Source organism: Electrophorus electricus, chromosome 6, assembly GCF_041902795.1.
Source record: "Electrophorus electricus isolate QZ-2024a chromosome 6, ASM4190279v1, whole genome shotgun sequence".
Lineage (NCBI taxonomy): Eukaryota > Metazoa > Chordata > Actinopteri > Gymnotiformes > Gymnotidae > Electrophorus > Electrophorus electricus.
In genome coordinates this window covers 9,104,456-9,122,034 of record NC_137502.1, presented here as the reverse complement: position 1 = coordinate 9,122,034, position 17,579 = coordinate 9,104,456, and the positions used below count along the sequence as shown (strand labels likewise).

The 17,579-nt window shown below is 40.7% G+C and overlaps 2 protein-coding genes across 3 annotated transcripts; both read left to right on the top strand.

Moving 5' to 3' along the window:
* Positions 1-384: 384 nt before the first annotated feature.
* Positions 385-4,694, top strand: cd9a (CD9 molecule a). Of its 2 annotated transcripts, none has more exons than XM_035525743.2 (8): positions 385-735; positions 2,684-2,786; positions 2,893-2,990; positions 3,197-3,271; positions 3,397-3,498; positions 3,618-3,707; positions 3,805-3,888; positions 4,021-4,694. In XM_035525743.2, the coding sequence occupies exons 1-8, from the start codon at positions 667-669 to the stop codon at positions 4,084-4,086; spliced, it is 687 nt and encodes a 228-aa protein (XP_035381636.1). In that variant the 5' UTR covers positions 385-666; the 3' UTR covers positions 4,087-4,694. The 2 variants fall into 2 exon arrangements, with proteins under 2 accessions (XP_035381636.1, XP_035381637.1); XM_035525744.2 differs by lacking the exon at positions 385-735 and adding an exon at positions 1,747-2,005.
* A 5,076-nt stretch (positions 4,695-9,770) lies between these two features.
* On the top strand, positions 9,771-15,307 carry minar1l (membrane integral NOTCH2 associated receptor 1-like). Its single transcript, XM_027015142.3, has 3 exons — positions 9,771-13,005; positions 13,113-13,298; positions 14,678-15,307. Exons 1-3 carry the CDS (start codon positions 10,975-10,977, stop codon positions 14,861-14,863), a joined length of 2,403 nt encoding a protein of 800 aa, XP_026870943.3. The 5' UTR covers positions 9,771-10,974; the 3' UTR covers positions 14,864-15,307.
* Positions 15,308-17,579: the final 2,272 nt, after the last annotated feature.

Genomic DNA, 17,579 nt, shown 5'->3' with positions numbered 1-17,579 from the left:
GAAGAAACCCAAGTAATATTAAAGAAGGAAATAAACGCAATTATTCCGAGTCAGATTTTAGAAATCTTAAAAATCGTATAAACTTTGAATATCCTTACTTGTTTCACAGTATTTATAACTGTAATACTGATTTGATCGTTGTGAACGTGTGCGTAGGATTGGACACGTCCACGTGCCACAGACTCCTCAACTATGCACCCAGTTATGCGCACAGGCCTGAAGCAGGTGCGCGATAATATATCTATAGAGTATATATGAGGAAAACAGGGCGCTAATAGCAGCTGTTTGCAAGCTGAGCTGACTAACGGAATGACGTCATTCTAACAAGAAGCATTAAAAGCGGAGCTATAGATTTCATTCTGAACAGACAAAGGAACGAGCCATAGCGCCTGAACTAAAAATTCACACTTCCCAGCGCAATATTAATAATAAACTGTTGTATTTCGAAATACAACAGTCATTAAATAAATGACAGTCTCTACAAGAACGGAGAGGACTTTTGTTCGCTGTGGGGCGCCCCACGCACAGTTTTTACATAAAAGTGTGAGCGAAGGAGAAGCCACACGAGCCAGGACGCGGAGATCTGTTCGTGGTGTGGGCTTCTACAAAATTACAAAACAGTTTCTTGTTTGTCGGCTGTCGCTGGGTAGGTGAGACAACATTGTGATGGCGGCCTTGACCGGAGGAGAGATGTGCGTCAAATACTTAATGTTCGCCTTCAATTTCATATTCTGGGTGAGTGCACATGAGATTATAATGACGCTCATGAGTAACGGACCGGACCGACAGTAGGCGCGCGGGACAATGTAGCTAGTGTATGAGAAGATGTTCAAATCAATGGACACGTTTGTAGGATCTTATTAGCAGGCTATCTTTAATTTATCGTGCGATTTTGGAGTCCCGCGGCAATAAAGAGTCCCCGAGATTTTATTTAGTGGCTCACTGCGTGTGATCGTTGTTTTGATTGTTTCTGTTTAGTTGTTGACCCAATTTTAGTGTGCTCACAGAATATATAACTGTTAGTCATCAAGCCATACGCGCATCTGTATCCGTGTGTGTGTGGGGGGGGGGAACAGGGAGAGAAAAGTATGTGTGACGGGACAGGTTCTGAATTTTGAGAATGTTCGTGTGACACTCATATCCACTGACCTTATTCACGACTTTATGTTAAAGGCCCGTGACTGCCCACGAGAGCTTTGGGATGGGTGTATTTTTCCCGGGGGGTTTATCTATCTCATATTGTGTCTAAGATAAAGGTCTATTTATAGTGTATGGCAATCAAACACGCAGACTAGTTACGGGCCCCATGTGTATACATATTTAAAGCATAAATTGAAGTGTGTGTGGGGGGGGGCACCTAATTATAAATAGCATCCTTCTTATTAATATCAAGTTTGCATTATTCAGTAGTCAGAAAGAGGAGTGGTTGGGGGTTGGAGAGTGCTGCGCTATATATAGGCTGTATAATGGCGAGAGACGAGAGTGCATTTGGATAATTGTTTTTAGATTCGTTATTTATTAGACGATCTTAAGTTTTATTTGCATGGTGAACAAAGAATGGGTCAGTCACGCTCTATGACTTTATTTCTCCCCTCAGAAATAGCATAATAAACCAGTGTCGTGTGAGAATTAATCATGTTTACAGAGGGGAAAAACAGCCACAGTAGTTTTATGTGGCCTAAGCAACTAGGCTGCTGACAGGAGGAGTTAAAAGTTACTGAGGTGAGCACAATGCAACTTCCTGAATCGTTGCTTCGCTGTTTTTGCTGTGCGAGTAGTAGGGAGAAAAAACCGTAATTTCCAAAAAAGCAACAAACAAAAAAACCCCTCAATTTATTGTAATAACTAACATTTTAGTGTTTGCAGTGGACATTTTGGAAGGCTTTGTAAGTTATTACCGCCTGAACCAGCTGAAGCAAGTGTATGTAGCTTGAGCAAAATGGGACTGCCAGGAAGTATAACGTGTGTAAAATACCTGGTGTTTATCTTCACCCTTCTGTTCTGGGTATGTCGTCTATCAAACACAGCGTCTGCTAATACATGTGCTTCGTTGTCTCTTTTGGTGTATTTAACAAAGAGAAAGAGCAAAGTAATTTAAAGAGTCAGAGTAATTTAATGTTGTGTTGACCGAATTTTATAGGTATCTAGAGGTACGAAGAAGCAGCCACTCAAAAACGTGGTTACGTACGAAATGTGGTTGTGTTGGGCTCTGTTTTTACAACCACCAGCTTAAATGAGTGCGTTGTGGGCAGCAACGTAACCCTGGCATGGAGACTGCTGCTTAACAGGCCTGGTTTTTAAATCACAGAATTAGGTCAGGCAGGGAGGGAGAGGGAGAGAGGGAGACGGAAGCAGGAGCTTTTTAAAATGATTTTCTTTCAGTCAAGTGATTTATATGGATATCGAAATATGGAATCGTTCAATATTTCAAATTATCTTCTGTTTGCAGAAGTGTGATTTGGATTAGAACTGACTTATTTGGCCTTCCTAATTCGGTCTCTCTCTGGTTTGCAGCAAACAAGGCCTATAAAAGGCTAGTTTTGCAATGCAACAAGGATAATATATTTCTAGGACCTACGGTGGCGCTCTTATGTGAAAAACAGTCCTGTGTGTGATGTGTGAATTTATATTTATATATATAAAAATATAAATAAATGTGTGTGTGTGCGCGTGGGTGTGTAAGTTGGCAGGTACAGGTGTATTGGCTGTGGGTCTCTGGCTGAGATTTGATCCCAAGACTAAAAACCTGTTTGAGGGGGAAAGCTCTCCCTATGTGTTCTATACAGGTCAGTGTGTTGTGTATGTTTTATGTACAGGTTTATGTTTACATTATGTGTAACTTTTGTGTGTTGATGTGCACATGGAATGGCAAACATTGTGTGTTTGTGTTAGGGGTGTATATCCTCATAGCAGCAGGAGCATTGATGATGGTGGTGGGGTTCTTCGGCTGCTGTGGAGCTATTCAGGAGTCAGTGTGTATGCTGGGCTTGGTAAACACAATCCTCTTTCTTTTCCACTTCTTTAACCTGCCTACTCCCCTTTTTATATTCTTTTTGGTTCTGTTTGAGACTCTCTCATTAGCCATTCCCTCAAACAGATTTGTTCTTTCTTACATAAACTTGCATTTCAGTGGGTACAGAATGGCTAATCTCTAACTGTGTGCGTGTGTGCACTCTTGTTCTCTTTTTTGCCACAGTTGTTCTTCTTCCTGTTGCTTATATTTGCAGTGGAAGTAGCAGCTGGAATTTGGGGATTTTCCAATCAAAGCAAGGTCAGTGTTCTCTCCCTTTCTTGCTGTCTCTCTCTCTCTCTCTCTCTCTCTCTCTCTCTCTCTCTTACACACATGCACACAAATTTCACCATATCCCTCAAAGCAAATTTATTTTACTGCTGCAGGTAGTTGATGACATCACTCAGTTCTACAGGCAAACGTACAACAACTATAAAGAAAACAAGCAAGAAGCTCTTAAAGAAACCCTTCGTTTGATTCAGCAAGGGGTGAGCTCTTTCTGTGCCTTTTTAAATCCCCCCCCCCCCCCCCACACACACACACACACACACACTGTCTCACACTCTTGCTATGGAAATCTTGAATCAAGATGATTATTTCCCTTCAGCTTAACTGCTGTGGAACCTCCAGCACATCTGAAGTCGTTCCTGAAGACACCTGTCCCAAAAAAGAAGGACTGGAGGGGCACATGATGAAGGTAAAAACTCACCACCGTAATATAAAAGTCTGATTTTCCTTTTCTTCTGGCTGGTCTTGGTGACACAGGATCTGATTATTATTTTTGCACCTTTCAGAGCTGCCCTGATGCTATTGACGAAGTCTTTAATTCTAAACTGCATATTATTGGAGGCATCGGTATTGGAATTGGAGTCATCATGGTAAAACTGTCTACAAACTTTCTACATAATTTGTTATGTCATATTAGTAATAGCAACTGGTCATGTTAGTTATGCTGCTGGTTAAACATTGAGTGGTTAGCACTAGTGTACCTTTTAATCTGTTCTTTGCAGATCTTTGGGATGGTCTTTAGTATGATGCTGTGTTGTGCCATCAAGAAGACCCGGGAGATTGTGTGAGGGTAATTTTACCTGGGAAACAGTGTATTCATGTTGCATGATGTATGTCCCAAAGCACTTGCTCCAATCTCATCAGCTAAAGGCCAGTTAGATCACACTAACAGTCACTAACTCCAAACAGTGCTGGGTTTCTTTTCACACTGGAGCCAGTGCCTGTCAGTGTGAAAAAAACCCAGCACTGCACTGGCTCCAGACAGTGCTGGGTTTCTTTTCACACCGACGGGCACTGGCTCCAGACAGTGCTGGGTTTCTTTTCACACCGACGGGCACTGGCTCCAGACAGTGCTGGGTTTCTTTTGTCTGGTGGGGAGTTCAGGCTTTTTCTCAGTGCAGCTGTATGATTGGTTCAAATCATGTGTTTAGAGGACTTTGTTAAGCCTATTGAGAACCTTCAACTACTAACTTTGTATATTTTTTTATCATTACACTAGATTTTAAAGACTAAATATTGTTTGCTCTGTGGCATGTGATGTATTGCTTCTATAGTTATGAACTGATATGAGCTTTTTGAATGTTATATTTGTTTGTGGTTTTTGAATAGGGTTATTTTGAGCTACCAGAATCAATGCACATGGCTCAAATAAATATTAAACAATCCACAAATTTTATTGATATTTTTCCTTTATTGAAAACCATGATGGGGACGGTATAATTATGATGTGAGCATGTATGTTGGTGTCGTATTCGAGGGTTAAAAGTTTTTGTATTCTCATACTGATCAAGACCTCAATCAACACATTAGTAATGAGCTGCAGGAAAAGTTAATGGATCATCATTTCCTGTAATGTCAAAGCACTAACTCAGACTGTGTATTGAGTGACCACAAACGGTGAACACTGACATGTTGTGTAATCCTCTTGGCTGTAATACTTGGTTAATATCATTCAGCCCTATTCTAAACACATCCTTTCCATTGCTGTACTGATTAGCTTTGATTCCATTTTTGTTATATGTTGGCAGTATACCACAAAAATCCAAAATGTCTTCTCCCCAGTATTGTTCAGCCATATATGATGATAATCTTTTGAGTTCACATTAGCAATTTGATGTAAGGGTGAGTTGCATGTCTAAACTGGCAAAAACTAGACATGACATTTTGCAAGCAAAAACTTGGACAAAAATTCTGAATCATATTTCTTGCTTGAAAATGTCAAGGGTGGAAAAAGGAAAATGTAGGCACAACTTAATATAAGTACTGAAATATGTGTACAAAATAGCATGCTTACCCTTCAGTTGCATGTTTGTCATTTTTTCAAGGTGGTACACTTTATTCAAAAACAGTTGTTTCCTGATCTAGTATTTCTCATGCTCATCTGAAACTTCTTACTTAATAACAATCAGGATGGCTTCCAGAGAGAAAGAAGAGAAGAAAATTAGTGAGGCATGGTGGCCATACTTCATTGCTTCATAACAGCATGACTTTCCTTTCCACTTATGCCTGGCCCACACTAAAGTCTTATTAGTTTGCAGGAAAACCTGCAATGTAGCAGTTTGAGGTTTTGAGAATCAGAACCTTTTGGTTATTACCCCTAACCTCTTCCTTATGGAAAGCCCAGACCCTACACTACCTCAAGTTGTTTATATGGACATTTACATTTAGCTGATGCTTTTATTCAAAGCAACTTATAATTATAACTGAGTACAACTTGAGCCATTGAGGGTTAAGGGCCTTGCTCAGGGCCCCAACAGCAGCAACTTTGCAGTAGTGGGGCTTGAACCAGCAACCTTCCATTTTCAAATCAAGTACCTTAACCACTGAGCTGCCCACTGCCTGGATACAATATTGCTGAATAGGTGATGATGGCATCATTGTCAAGTGCTTACAGGGTTTTTCTGGACTAGTTTCACTTTAGACTATTTGCCACCTCCATGTGTTATGTCTCCCATCTTGAAGTCCAGATGCAAGGTGCAGAGAGATATGCCAGACCTCATTGTGGTTAGCATTGTGGTCATAGTGGATCCACTGAACTGTGGAGGGGACTGTCACCTGTGCATCAAGGTAGCTAATGTGAAAACAAGGAAGAAGACCTACACTCGACCACCTGATCGGATAGCTTCATATCCTAGATGATGTTCCTAAGTCTTCATCTGTTCCTTTTATTGGACAAATATCTGCCAAGTTTGGGGGCACCTGCAGAAAAGCGTGATCAGCTGATGAGATCCAATAAGTGTCCTATTGGCTGAGACGTTGCTCATCAACAACCAATCCTAGCAAAGTTTATATTAGTTTGAGAGAGTTGCTATGTTATAACTGTAACATTCATTTGAGTGCATCTATCTTTTGTACTGCACATAAAGCAATATACCCAAACACCTGCATATTAACTTGCACATTAACAATTGCAATTTAGTCATGCTACTATGCTATTCATCAATCTAACAATAAATACCTAATGACAGCCTGACTCCCATGTCCTGACAGACATGTCACATCTAACCCAATTACCTACCACATATCCTATTTTACTTTTGGGGCTTTGTGTAACTTTGTTTAGGAACAACGATCAAGGACAAAGAAAATCTGAAAAATGATCTGTGAGTTCTGGGTCGCTTCAGCCTTATTTTTGCAAAGGATTTGCACAATTTTATATTCCAGCCCCTATTAACTAAAAACAATACTGTGCTGTAGTGCTGCTGCTTTAGCACTGTGATTCTAGCAAAACTTGGCCGCAATAGTAAATCAAATTGTGAAAATAACTGTCAATTAAAATTTTAAAGTACTTTTAAAAACAGATAAACAAAAGCACTAAGAAGAAATTACATTTAATAAACTTTTTTTAAATTAAACATTGTGCAACAATTTACAACATTCCTTGTCTTTTATTTTGATGACGTCCCAGCAACAGTTGGCCATTTCACGGAGCTAGCTGCACCAATGGTCAATATCTGACCATAACTGCAGCCGGCTCAATATTTTTGGGATCGCAAATCACAGCTAGCCTTGCTTGCCGGCTAGCTAAATATCAGTGATGGGAATTCTGGCTTTTTTTAGTACACCAGATTATATTGCTCGGCTCTTTGACTCCCAAACAGCTCTTTCGGTACCACTGTTGTCTTAAATAATCTAGCTAAATTTAGCAATGTTTCGACCTATCACTGTGTGCACGTATATCTCTTCAATTATTAGATGTAATTATACTAAGCTTTATAATTTTCGGGACACAATTTTAATTAGTTTAGTGTAAAACATGAAAAACAATTATACGTGTATATTGCACGTTTGCGACTGTCACTCAAGTTATTTTCTGCTGTTCGCGCCTTCCTGTAGCGTCTGTAGATGACCAGAGCCCCTCCGCCTTTCAACTTAATGGTACAAGCCTGTGCTGTCGGCACACGTGATTTGTCGCACAGCACTTACGTCGGTGCAGGTGTGGCGATAACGTGATTCTGTGATTCTGTCAGATGACGGCTCGCCGGCGGCCGGCCCGTCGTCATTAGCGGACGTCGTGTGATATTGGTTAGCTATCTAGCTATCTAGCTAGCTATCTTGGCTGGATAGTTCCTACCTGTTGCAAAGCACAATGTTTAAGAGACCATACTAATCTTGCAATTCATTAACGTTATTTTATTACAAACTATACATTTTCTATGTTATTTAATACCACATTTCTATAATACAGTAGCATCTGTCGTATTTTGAGGTTGAGAAAGCGAAAGCCGACAAAACCAAATAGGTAAATATGTAGCTAGCCAATGAAATTGTATCGTTCAACAATGAAGGGATTGAGAACGAGATGGTGAGTTAGCCTGAAGTCTAGACGGTCATATCTATGAAAATAACTAGGCAATTCAATTTCTACTCTCCAAATGATGAAAAACACCAAACTTACATAGTGTATGGCTCTGGTCAGCGTTCCTAAAATAAAGTGCCACATAGACGGGACATGCTTTTAATCTTCACATTCCAAAATGAGTGCATCATGTTCGTACTGCTAATATTGACTCCACACGGTAGCTTTTTTTTTTTTTTTTCAAAATACTTAGATCTGGAGTGTTAATTATGAAGTCTATCCTGAGCTAGTACAAAGGCTGGTTACAGAGAATTTTATATTAAGCCTATAATTATTGTTCTTGTTTTGTTGGTATTCTACCAAGGGATTTACCCTACTTCTCAAGTCAGCAGAAACTCATTGCTCAAATGAGCATTATAGTGCCCCAAACCCTACACCTTCAACCCCTGCTACATTGTGTTGAGAATGCTCTGCCATCACATTTGTCATATTAGAAACAACACTGAAGAACAAGATAGTGGCTGCAATTTGTAGGTACAAGTAAGTTTTTCTAATTTTGCACTCCTTGACTGTAATTATTAAGCACCTTTATCTTTCTTGCTCTCTCACACACAATCATACAATCTCTGTAGTATATCTAGCAAATGAGTAACACCGACTCACTAACAAACCCAAACAATTTTTAAGAACGAGGGCATTAGACAGATTGATTGCATCAAAGTACATATGTGTACCCACCCATGAAAACAATCCTATAATTTCACCAAATTGCGGTGGAAACTTTGAGCAATGATTCAATTAATTTTATCCTGATACACTACTAATCTGTTTGTTTGTTTTTCCTCCAGAACCAAGACTCAAGATTCAAAGGTTTTAATGCCATATGCACAGCAATCTGTCAATTACACTGAACAATGAAATTCTTATTCTGCATTCCTTCCATTACAGCTAAGAAAAGAACAATTATATAAATATAAAAAGATGGAGAAAATAAGTTCAGCAAGAAAATAAAACAGTATATTATGTACATATCAGGTAGGCTATGTTAAGCTTGTGCATTAAATGACACTGAAAAGTGTATTACTGGAAAATGTTCACTGAATATAAAGTTCTCATTGAAATGTAGTGGTTGAATAAAAGGAGTAAGTTTTAAATGTTCTTGTGCAAAAGTCCACAGTAAAGTGTCATGTGCATTTTGAGCAAACTGCAGTCCAGAGTTATGCATCAAACAGTGTGTGTGTGTGTGTGTGTGTGTGTGTGTGTGTGTGTGTGTGTGTGTGTGTGTGTGTGTGTGTGTGTGTACATGTGCACATGCTCATTGTATAATTACATAATTGGATAGATAGAGTTCTTGTGTCACTGGTGGTTATTTACAAGTCTAATGGCCTGTGCATAAAAGCTGTTCCTGTACCATACTGATGGAGTATGAAGAGACCATACAGGGGGTGAGCTGTGTACTGGATGATAATGTGTACTCCTGTAATAGGCTGCTCCTGTGATGGCTCTGACAGTCTTCATCACCCTCCAGAGTCTTTCAGTCCTGTGCAGGGCAGTTCCCAAACCAAACTGTGATGCCGTTGGTGAGAAGGCTCTCAATGGTACCCCATGTAGACGTTTTTAAGGATTTTAGCTGGCATGCCAAACCTCCAGCCTTCTCAGGAAGTAGAAGCATTGCTGTGACTTTACTAGTTGATAAGCAGAATCAAGATTTAATCTATTTGTAACAAATAAAACAGACATATGACAGGCGTTAACCTTTTTGGTAATTACTGTAATCTTACCTGTGAGCACATAATTCCATTTTGTGCCGTCATATTTTAAATTCACTAAACATCTGTGATGCGCACATATGCTAAAAGCGCAGTAGCTGTTTGTTGCCCCCTTGTGGTCATGACAATTTCAGATTTTCAGGAGGGTGGCGGAGTGTTGTGCGCGTCTATGAACTTGTGAGAACTTTAATCGGATCAGTTTTGCTAAGGTGAATCCGTTTTAACTGGTGTTTGTGTGAGTAAAAAACAGTTGTGTGTATGTATGTATGTATGTGTGAGTTTGAATGACTGCAAGCAGATATGTGCGGAAAACACGTTTTGCTTATTCAGACTGCAGTTTAAGTGCGCTTGCAAGTTGAGACTGAAATTCATTACTGAACACATGCCCTTCAGCGAACGAGCGCGGCTGTGAAACAGCATTAATAAATGGTCTGCTTTTTATAGTAATGACAGTGGGACACGATGGGGAACAGACCAAGTGTGTCTGCTCCTGTCGTTAGATGGCATAGGTGTACAGCTCTTTTAAGTCATTCACAGTTACTTCAGCACTGCTCAAGTATGCTCGGTAATGCTCTTCTCGCACGCTATTTAAAATGATGTAGCCTATTATACAGGGAAAAAAATGGCGCGTGTTGTGGACTGTCTTGATGGTAAACGTAAGCGGTATTCTGTCCCTGGAGTTTTCAGATGACCTGCTTCAATGATAGCTTAAATGAATGAGTGCTCGACTGTGCGAGTTTCTACGTTTCTGTATGAGTTTTTGATGACGTTATTTCTAGATGTTCTACTATAGTGCGCTCTAAAGATGCGCCTCTCTCGTATGCTATAACGATAGTTGCTATTTTAAGGCTCTGAATAAGGTCGCCACTGTGATACACTTGATTTCTGCTTCATGGAATTGCTGGAGGTAACTAAATTTTTTCCCCATTAAATTTTCTTGCCCGGTCGATTCTATTTTGCTCATAAAACTGGAAAAGTCGTATTAAGTTGAAGCAGGAATCGGTATTATGAAAAGTCCATTACTGCAGAAAGATGACCTGGTTCTCTTTTTTACACATTCTGTAATGTATATATATTTGATGTTAACGTTATTAAAGAGCAGCCATCTGTCGATAGAAACCCAATGATGTCCACGGTATTTTGCGTGTGTCAGGTAGGTAGATTATTACAAATTATTTAGTACACTTGTAAAAAAATAAAAAAATAAATAACCTTGCTGTAATGCATTGTACATCTAACCCATGAGATACAAGGCTGTGTGATTTAGGACCTTTGTCATATGAAAAGGATCAGTGGATGCTGGTATAGTTTTGGCATGTGTTAAATGTCACATGTAAGCATAGTTTTTTGCAGGTGAGTTCAGAAGCATTCAGACCTTGTTCCAGCTTATGTTCAGATCTCCTGCAGTTATGTCAGGCACCACAGATGATCCACTGGTGCTGTTGGAGATTCTGGAGGTGCTGGGTGCATGTCGTGGGCGTGTGTCGTACGCCGACGTCTGTGTGTACCTGAGCGGCCGCTATGAGCTGCAGCCGCTGTTGGAGCTGCGGAGTCTGCTGTACTCCACGGCATGCCGAGACCCATGCTTCCCTGCCACGCTGTTCCGCGAGCGGTTGCACCCACCCTGCAGCAATCGGCTCTCGGCCGCCGCCGATGTTGTCTCGCTCTTCAATCTGCTTACACACACCCGCCTGCCTCCCTCGCGCATGCACACGACTCAGCTTGGGACCTCCTGCTTGGCCTGTGGTCAAGGGTGTGCACGCTGTGATTGGCTGCAGGCACAGGGTGGGGCTATAGCCTCAGGCTGTAAATATGAGGGTTCCACCGAAGGATTGATCATTCTGAGCGGCGAGGTCTCACCCACACACACTCCATCCCACTTGCTTGCACACTCCCACTTACATCCACGCTGCCGAGAGAGCATGGAGAGTGTGCACTCTTTGGACATTCCCACTGACTGCACAGGGAATCAGGAGTCAGCTATCAAGGTTCTGGCAACTACTTCAGATGCGGATCCTGTTCAAGCTTGTGCTCAGAAGAGGAGTGTCTTTAAGGGGGAGTTCCACAGCCTGTTACCACATATCCCCATGGAGATGAGTGGCCAATCCCAGGAAGGACTCAGAGAAGGAGGTGAGGATGTCCCCTCCCTCACCTGCAAGAACCCCTATCCTGATTCTGCTGTGTACGTACATGATTCTGCAGAACACCTGCAAGACGCACTCACTCGTGCACACAATCTTCCAGGACACACACACAACCCTGCTGCATACCCATATATGCATGCTACGCAGACAACTGATGCACATTCACAAGGACCTGCTGCACAAAGACATGATGCACAAATGCTCACTGCTGCCACTGATGCACACACTGCTCCACACACTCAATATCGCCAGAAGCATAAGAGCCTTGATGACCTGCAGAGCTCCACCTACTTTGGGCCTACAGTGATGGAGAGGACTCACCAGAGCCCAGCCATGACAAACAAAAGTCACAGTCTGGACATCGATAGCCGATCTGAAGGAGAATGCCCCAAGCATGAAAAACCTGGACTAAATAAAACCGATTCACGTAGGCCTGGATCAGAGAGGTCTGCATTAGACAAGTCTGGATTAAATAAACCAGGATTAACTAAATCTAGCTTTGAGGGCAGTAGTTTTGACATTCCTGGCTTTGATCCATTCATTGTGAGGTCGGTTCGTGACACCCTGAAGCGTCTGAGTGGACTGAGTTTGGATACTTGGTATGACTGGTCGCCAGATGCTGAGGGCATGGCGAGCGTGGCCACACAAACAGAGCTTCCTGAGCGCCGGGCTCTGAGGAGCCTCATGCTTAGTGACAAGCTCTCAATCGATAACCCTGATATCGCTGAGGATGACATCAGTGCTATCTTCCGTTTCCTAGACGACATTAGCATGTGTGGTTCTATGGCAGTGTTGCCAGGAGAGGGTGGTGGAGCCCAGGAGGGGGGCGGGGCAGGGCTACCAGAGCGACGGGAGCGTCTGGGGAAGCTCCGGCGTCTGTTCCACTCTCTTGAGGGGCCAGAGGAAGGGGTGCGATGGGGTGTCGGCCGGCTACTGCAGCGTGTCACGGAGCTGGAACAGCGACTTGAACCAATCTCAGAACTGCGGGATCAACTGGCCCTTGTCCTTTCCACTCTGAACCGGCTGGAGCAAAGAGGACAGCTTATACACTCACACTTAGAGCCAAAGCCTGTAGACCAGCAGCCTGGACCAGAACCCAGTACCCAGCAGCAGGGAGAGTTTATTCTCGATCCAGGGCCAGAAGGGGCTGTAGCCAAGCACAGAGGCCTGTTCACACGCCGGGCTTCCAGGAGCCACACAGGGAGCAACAGCTCTGAACACCACCGTGAATGGAGCATTAGCTTCAGCAAAGAGCAGCGCTCACAGCCCACACAGGTAGACATGCAGGCATACACACACTGCCACCACCTATAACCATCACCATATGTAAACGTGACTTTGTTTTGAAAATTAATAATGTCCTGCATTATTTAATGTCACAGACAGAGCAGCAGGGAGTTCTGCGTAAGAAAGAGGTCCACCCTGTGCAGGAGAGGAAAAATTCTCATCTTATTCCTGAGACCCATCGAGCTCCATTGCGAAGTTGCATGCATAGCCCTACGCTGAGGCCAACTGACCGTCCCAAAGTTTCCTGGAGGCAATCAGAGCTGACGCCTCTTGACCTGCAGGTAAGACCACTTAAGTACTCAGACCTACCTCCTGCAAAATTTAATTTCGATCTATGTTCAACACAAGTTCAACACAAGCAGAGCACCAGGAATTCTATGTGAGAGTGGTGCTTCAGATTAAACTGCATGTTCCTGTTTTGACATGCTTGAAATTTCTTGCTTAAAGACAAAACATTTGCACACTGCTATCACCAGTGTGCAGTTCAGAAAGTGAATTCACAAAGGTGAGGCAAGTATCTTGAGGCAATGCTTTTTTTTTTTTTTTTTTTCATACTGGAAATTACACTTATATATGCCAGAAGACATTTGACAGATGTGAAGACAACTCTGAAATATACCAATATACCTAATGACTGGCTAGGCTAGTGAAAAAAAAAAATGCAGATCATGAGTGATGAAGTTAGCAGCTAAACAGATGACTGCCTGAAGAGCTGGAGTGTGTAATGAAATGGGAGAGGTTTCAAGACTGGCTGGCTTTGCTTATTCATTAGTGCCCTCATATATTTGGATGCCCTCCAACCAGGCCTGTCTTCCCTCTCTCATTCATTTTTCAATAAATCCTTTCTTCTCCGGTATCAAAAAGGCTTGTCATCACCCATCTTCAAAATCACCATTTTGATGATGACTCATCATTAGTTGCCCAGAAAACTGTGAAACTGCCAACCTATTTCAAAAACACTACCACGACAAACTAGGAAAATAAATTGGAAGGATTAATGCTTAGTAATATAGTGCCAACTGACATTAGCTATTAGTTTGTGTGTCAAAATTGTTGAACTAGCATATCTAAAGTAGTTATCATTGTTATTATATATTCTTCAGCCTCAAAAGTGTGAGAAACTGCAAATGTTGTATCTTTACTGGCTCATCATGCCCATCTTGCATTACCTTACAGCCTATACTTGAAACAGGCTGAAATTGGATTATGGTATTACATAGCTTAAAGTTTATGTTCATGTTTGTAAGGGTGGTTCTAGTAGTTATCTGGTAGCTACATTTCCACTCAGAATAGGCAGCTAGATCAATAGGCTTCAGGTAAGATATTGTTAGTGTCACAGAATAAATGGAACCATGAATTGATGGCAGTAGCTCAAACATGTTCAACACTGGTAGCAAAGACATAGTCCAGAGATTCTATACCTAGTATAGTCCATTTTATAGATCTATAGAAATAATAGCACTTTACACACTAGCTGTTTGTCTTTATATAATAGTTAATAAATGATCAAATATAGATTTTTAAAAGACAAGAAAGTTTTACCACTTACAAATGTCACCTATCTGAAAAACAAAATAAATGTGCCATAATAAAACAAATGATGTAATTTCAAGTATAGCCAGTTGATAAGGTAAATGATCACCACTGTGTCTGTTTTCAGGTCCCTGAGTCTCTGGACTTCTGGATGGATGAGGTTTACACTCCAGCGGCATCGGAGACACTCCTGCATCGCTCCCAGTCGCTCACACGTTGCAGCAGGAACCAGGCCTACCGCATCACTGCGCTCAGTGTCACTGCCACGGTCATACTCATCCTCGTCATTGTCATCCCAATATGCACTGCGTAATATGCACACACTCACTGTCATTTAGCACTGTATAATGCTTTTAGCAAGCTAGTTTTTAAGCAAGACCGCAAAATGAGTTAAGTGGGTTTTAACTGAGTTTTAACATGCTGCCCCTCTGTACAATAAATTATCTTCAATTAATAAATTTTTCCAAAGCACTATTTGACTGTATAGTTTGATGTTGTACTGTAAATATTTGGCTTATGTGAACTATTGAAATATAAAAAAAAGTATTTTTAAAAATCTAAATAAAATAAAAAAACTGAAATATATCCTAACTATGAAGATTTTCAGTTAGACTATAGTGGTAAATGTTTCACACTGAGCATTTAGACATGAGCATGATAGACAGTGTAGGCTAATGCTTCCATAAGAATTGTAATAAAAAAAATTGCATTATTTTGGATTTGGTAATAGTGTCTGAATTTCATTTTGTTATTTTAGATTTTTTTATAGGCCTTACACCAAAACACCATGGCTTCATATCTTTTTTGCTATCATTCTGTTTCAAAATCATAGCATCTCAAAATCATTGCAAGCAGTGCTTACTATGGCCTACACAGCTAAGAAGTGGCACTTGGCACTTGCCCCAAGTTAACTGGATGTTAGGTATGCATCAATGAGCAGAATTTGTTAATCAGCAAAAAAAAATTTAAACAATTTCTTCAAGCTGGGAATATCTTTGTATTTAATGTTAACATTTGCTGGAAAATGAATATGTTCACATTAATATAAGAAATGTATGTCTGCAGAACAATATATGACTTTTAGTTTACCATTTAGCTCCTAGCTGACAGACACATGTATACATACACACACACACACACACAGTGCGAAAACTGTTTTAAGATTTTATGGTTCGAGGATGTTTCCGCTAAATCCTCTTGGCTGTTGCTGGAGTTGCACATTAGTATAATCCAATTCCCCAGCAATATGAGTCAGGCATAGAGATGTACTCAAGATAAAAGGGGGAGCCCTTCACTGAAACACACACAACAATAATATGTGTCCCACAGAGAAAGTTTAGTATGCTCTGCTACTTTGGATCCATTCTATAATTATTCTTCCTAACCTTGAGTAATGCTTGTATAAAAAAAGCATGCTTAATGCATGGTATAGTTATATACATGTTTTTATATTTTTGTGTATAATTAGAACTTCCTAAGACAATCCTTGAGAATCTCCAGCTAGTAATCCTTTTTTTGTTAAATTACAGCTATCAATATGACCAAGTTTATTAAAAGAGTAGAAAGGACAAAAACAATATAAGCAGTATATGCACAATGCCTTTATCATTCAGTGGTTGTTTTGCAGAAACTAGAAAACTTACAGAAATCAGCCCTCAGGGATCTATAATGGATGCAATGGATCAATGGCAATAACACACATACTCAGAAAAGTAATATCACAGGACCTGTAATGGGTTATGATAGCCAGTGGAAAGAGTGAAGGTAGAGAAGAGAAGGGGGGGGCGCATGTGTCCTCTTTTTCAGGCTGAAGGTTGCTGAGTCCCAGTTCTGTCTGCTGCAGCTGATTAATGTACAACGCCTCAAATCTGCAGAAATACAGGAGCCCCAGTCAGTTGCACTAATGTGAGGAAATCAACCAATAAGCTCATGCCCAGCTTAATCCAAACGAGCTTTCACTGAGTAATTCATGATGACGCGTCTTTCCGGATATGCCTAGAGGATATGGAGGCGCTGAAAGAAACAGCACAGAGGTGACACGTAGATCAGTAGGATGGGCTAAGCATCAGCTAGCTTCTGGTTTGATTCCCAACTGGACAATGGAGAACTTCAGTTTCTCTCTTTTTCACAATCAGACAAAAAATATATAATATCAATGTTTCTTATATTATTATAAATCAAATCAAATCCTCATAATCACCAAATACTAAGCGGCCTTATAAGTGGAAATAAGTGAAAATTATTTAGTAGCAATTATGATTTCCAAGTGTAAAAAACTGTCAGGAATGGCCTCCCAGTATTAAATGCTTACAGTCCTTTCCCATCCTATTATTCCAGCTTTCACCAAATGTCAAATAGTGTCTCAGCTTGGAAGCAGCATCATAATTTAGTCATGTTAATTAATGCGATATCTAAACATTGGATCTCTCATCTTTATTAAAAAAACAAACAAACAACCAGACTTACTATGAGGGAATTTACAATGAAGCAAACCAAGGACCCACTGTACAGGCAAATGGAGTTTTTGAGGACAACTGATGACCAAATAACATTTATACTACTAATACTACTAATCCCTGTCATATATTTACAATATAATTAATATAAAATATAATTAACAGGTATACTACAGCTCAGTTTAATGTTATGGCTTGCACCACATAGAAGAATATTGCTTTGATCAGCAAACAAGAGGGTGAATCCCCTAAGTGTGTAACAAGATCTCAATCATGTTAAGTCTGTAGCTTTTCCCTTCCTGTTAAGAGTTTTAATATTTCAGAGCTCAGCCCTCATAAACATCTTTTATCTCTTATGATCTGTCAGTTCCATTATGGACTTGAGAGGCACTTAACATTACTTATCATTTCTCTCTCTCTCTAAGCCCCCCCCCACACACACACCCACACCCACACCCACACCCACACTCCCTTTTTTAATAGTCATTTTTCTTCTGTTAAAGTCTCTGCAGTTTATGCTGTTCCACAAATAAAATATTTAAAAAATATATATACATCAATGCATAGATTCAA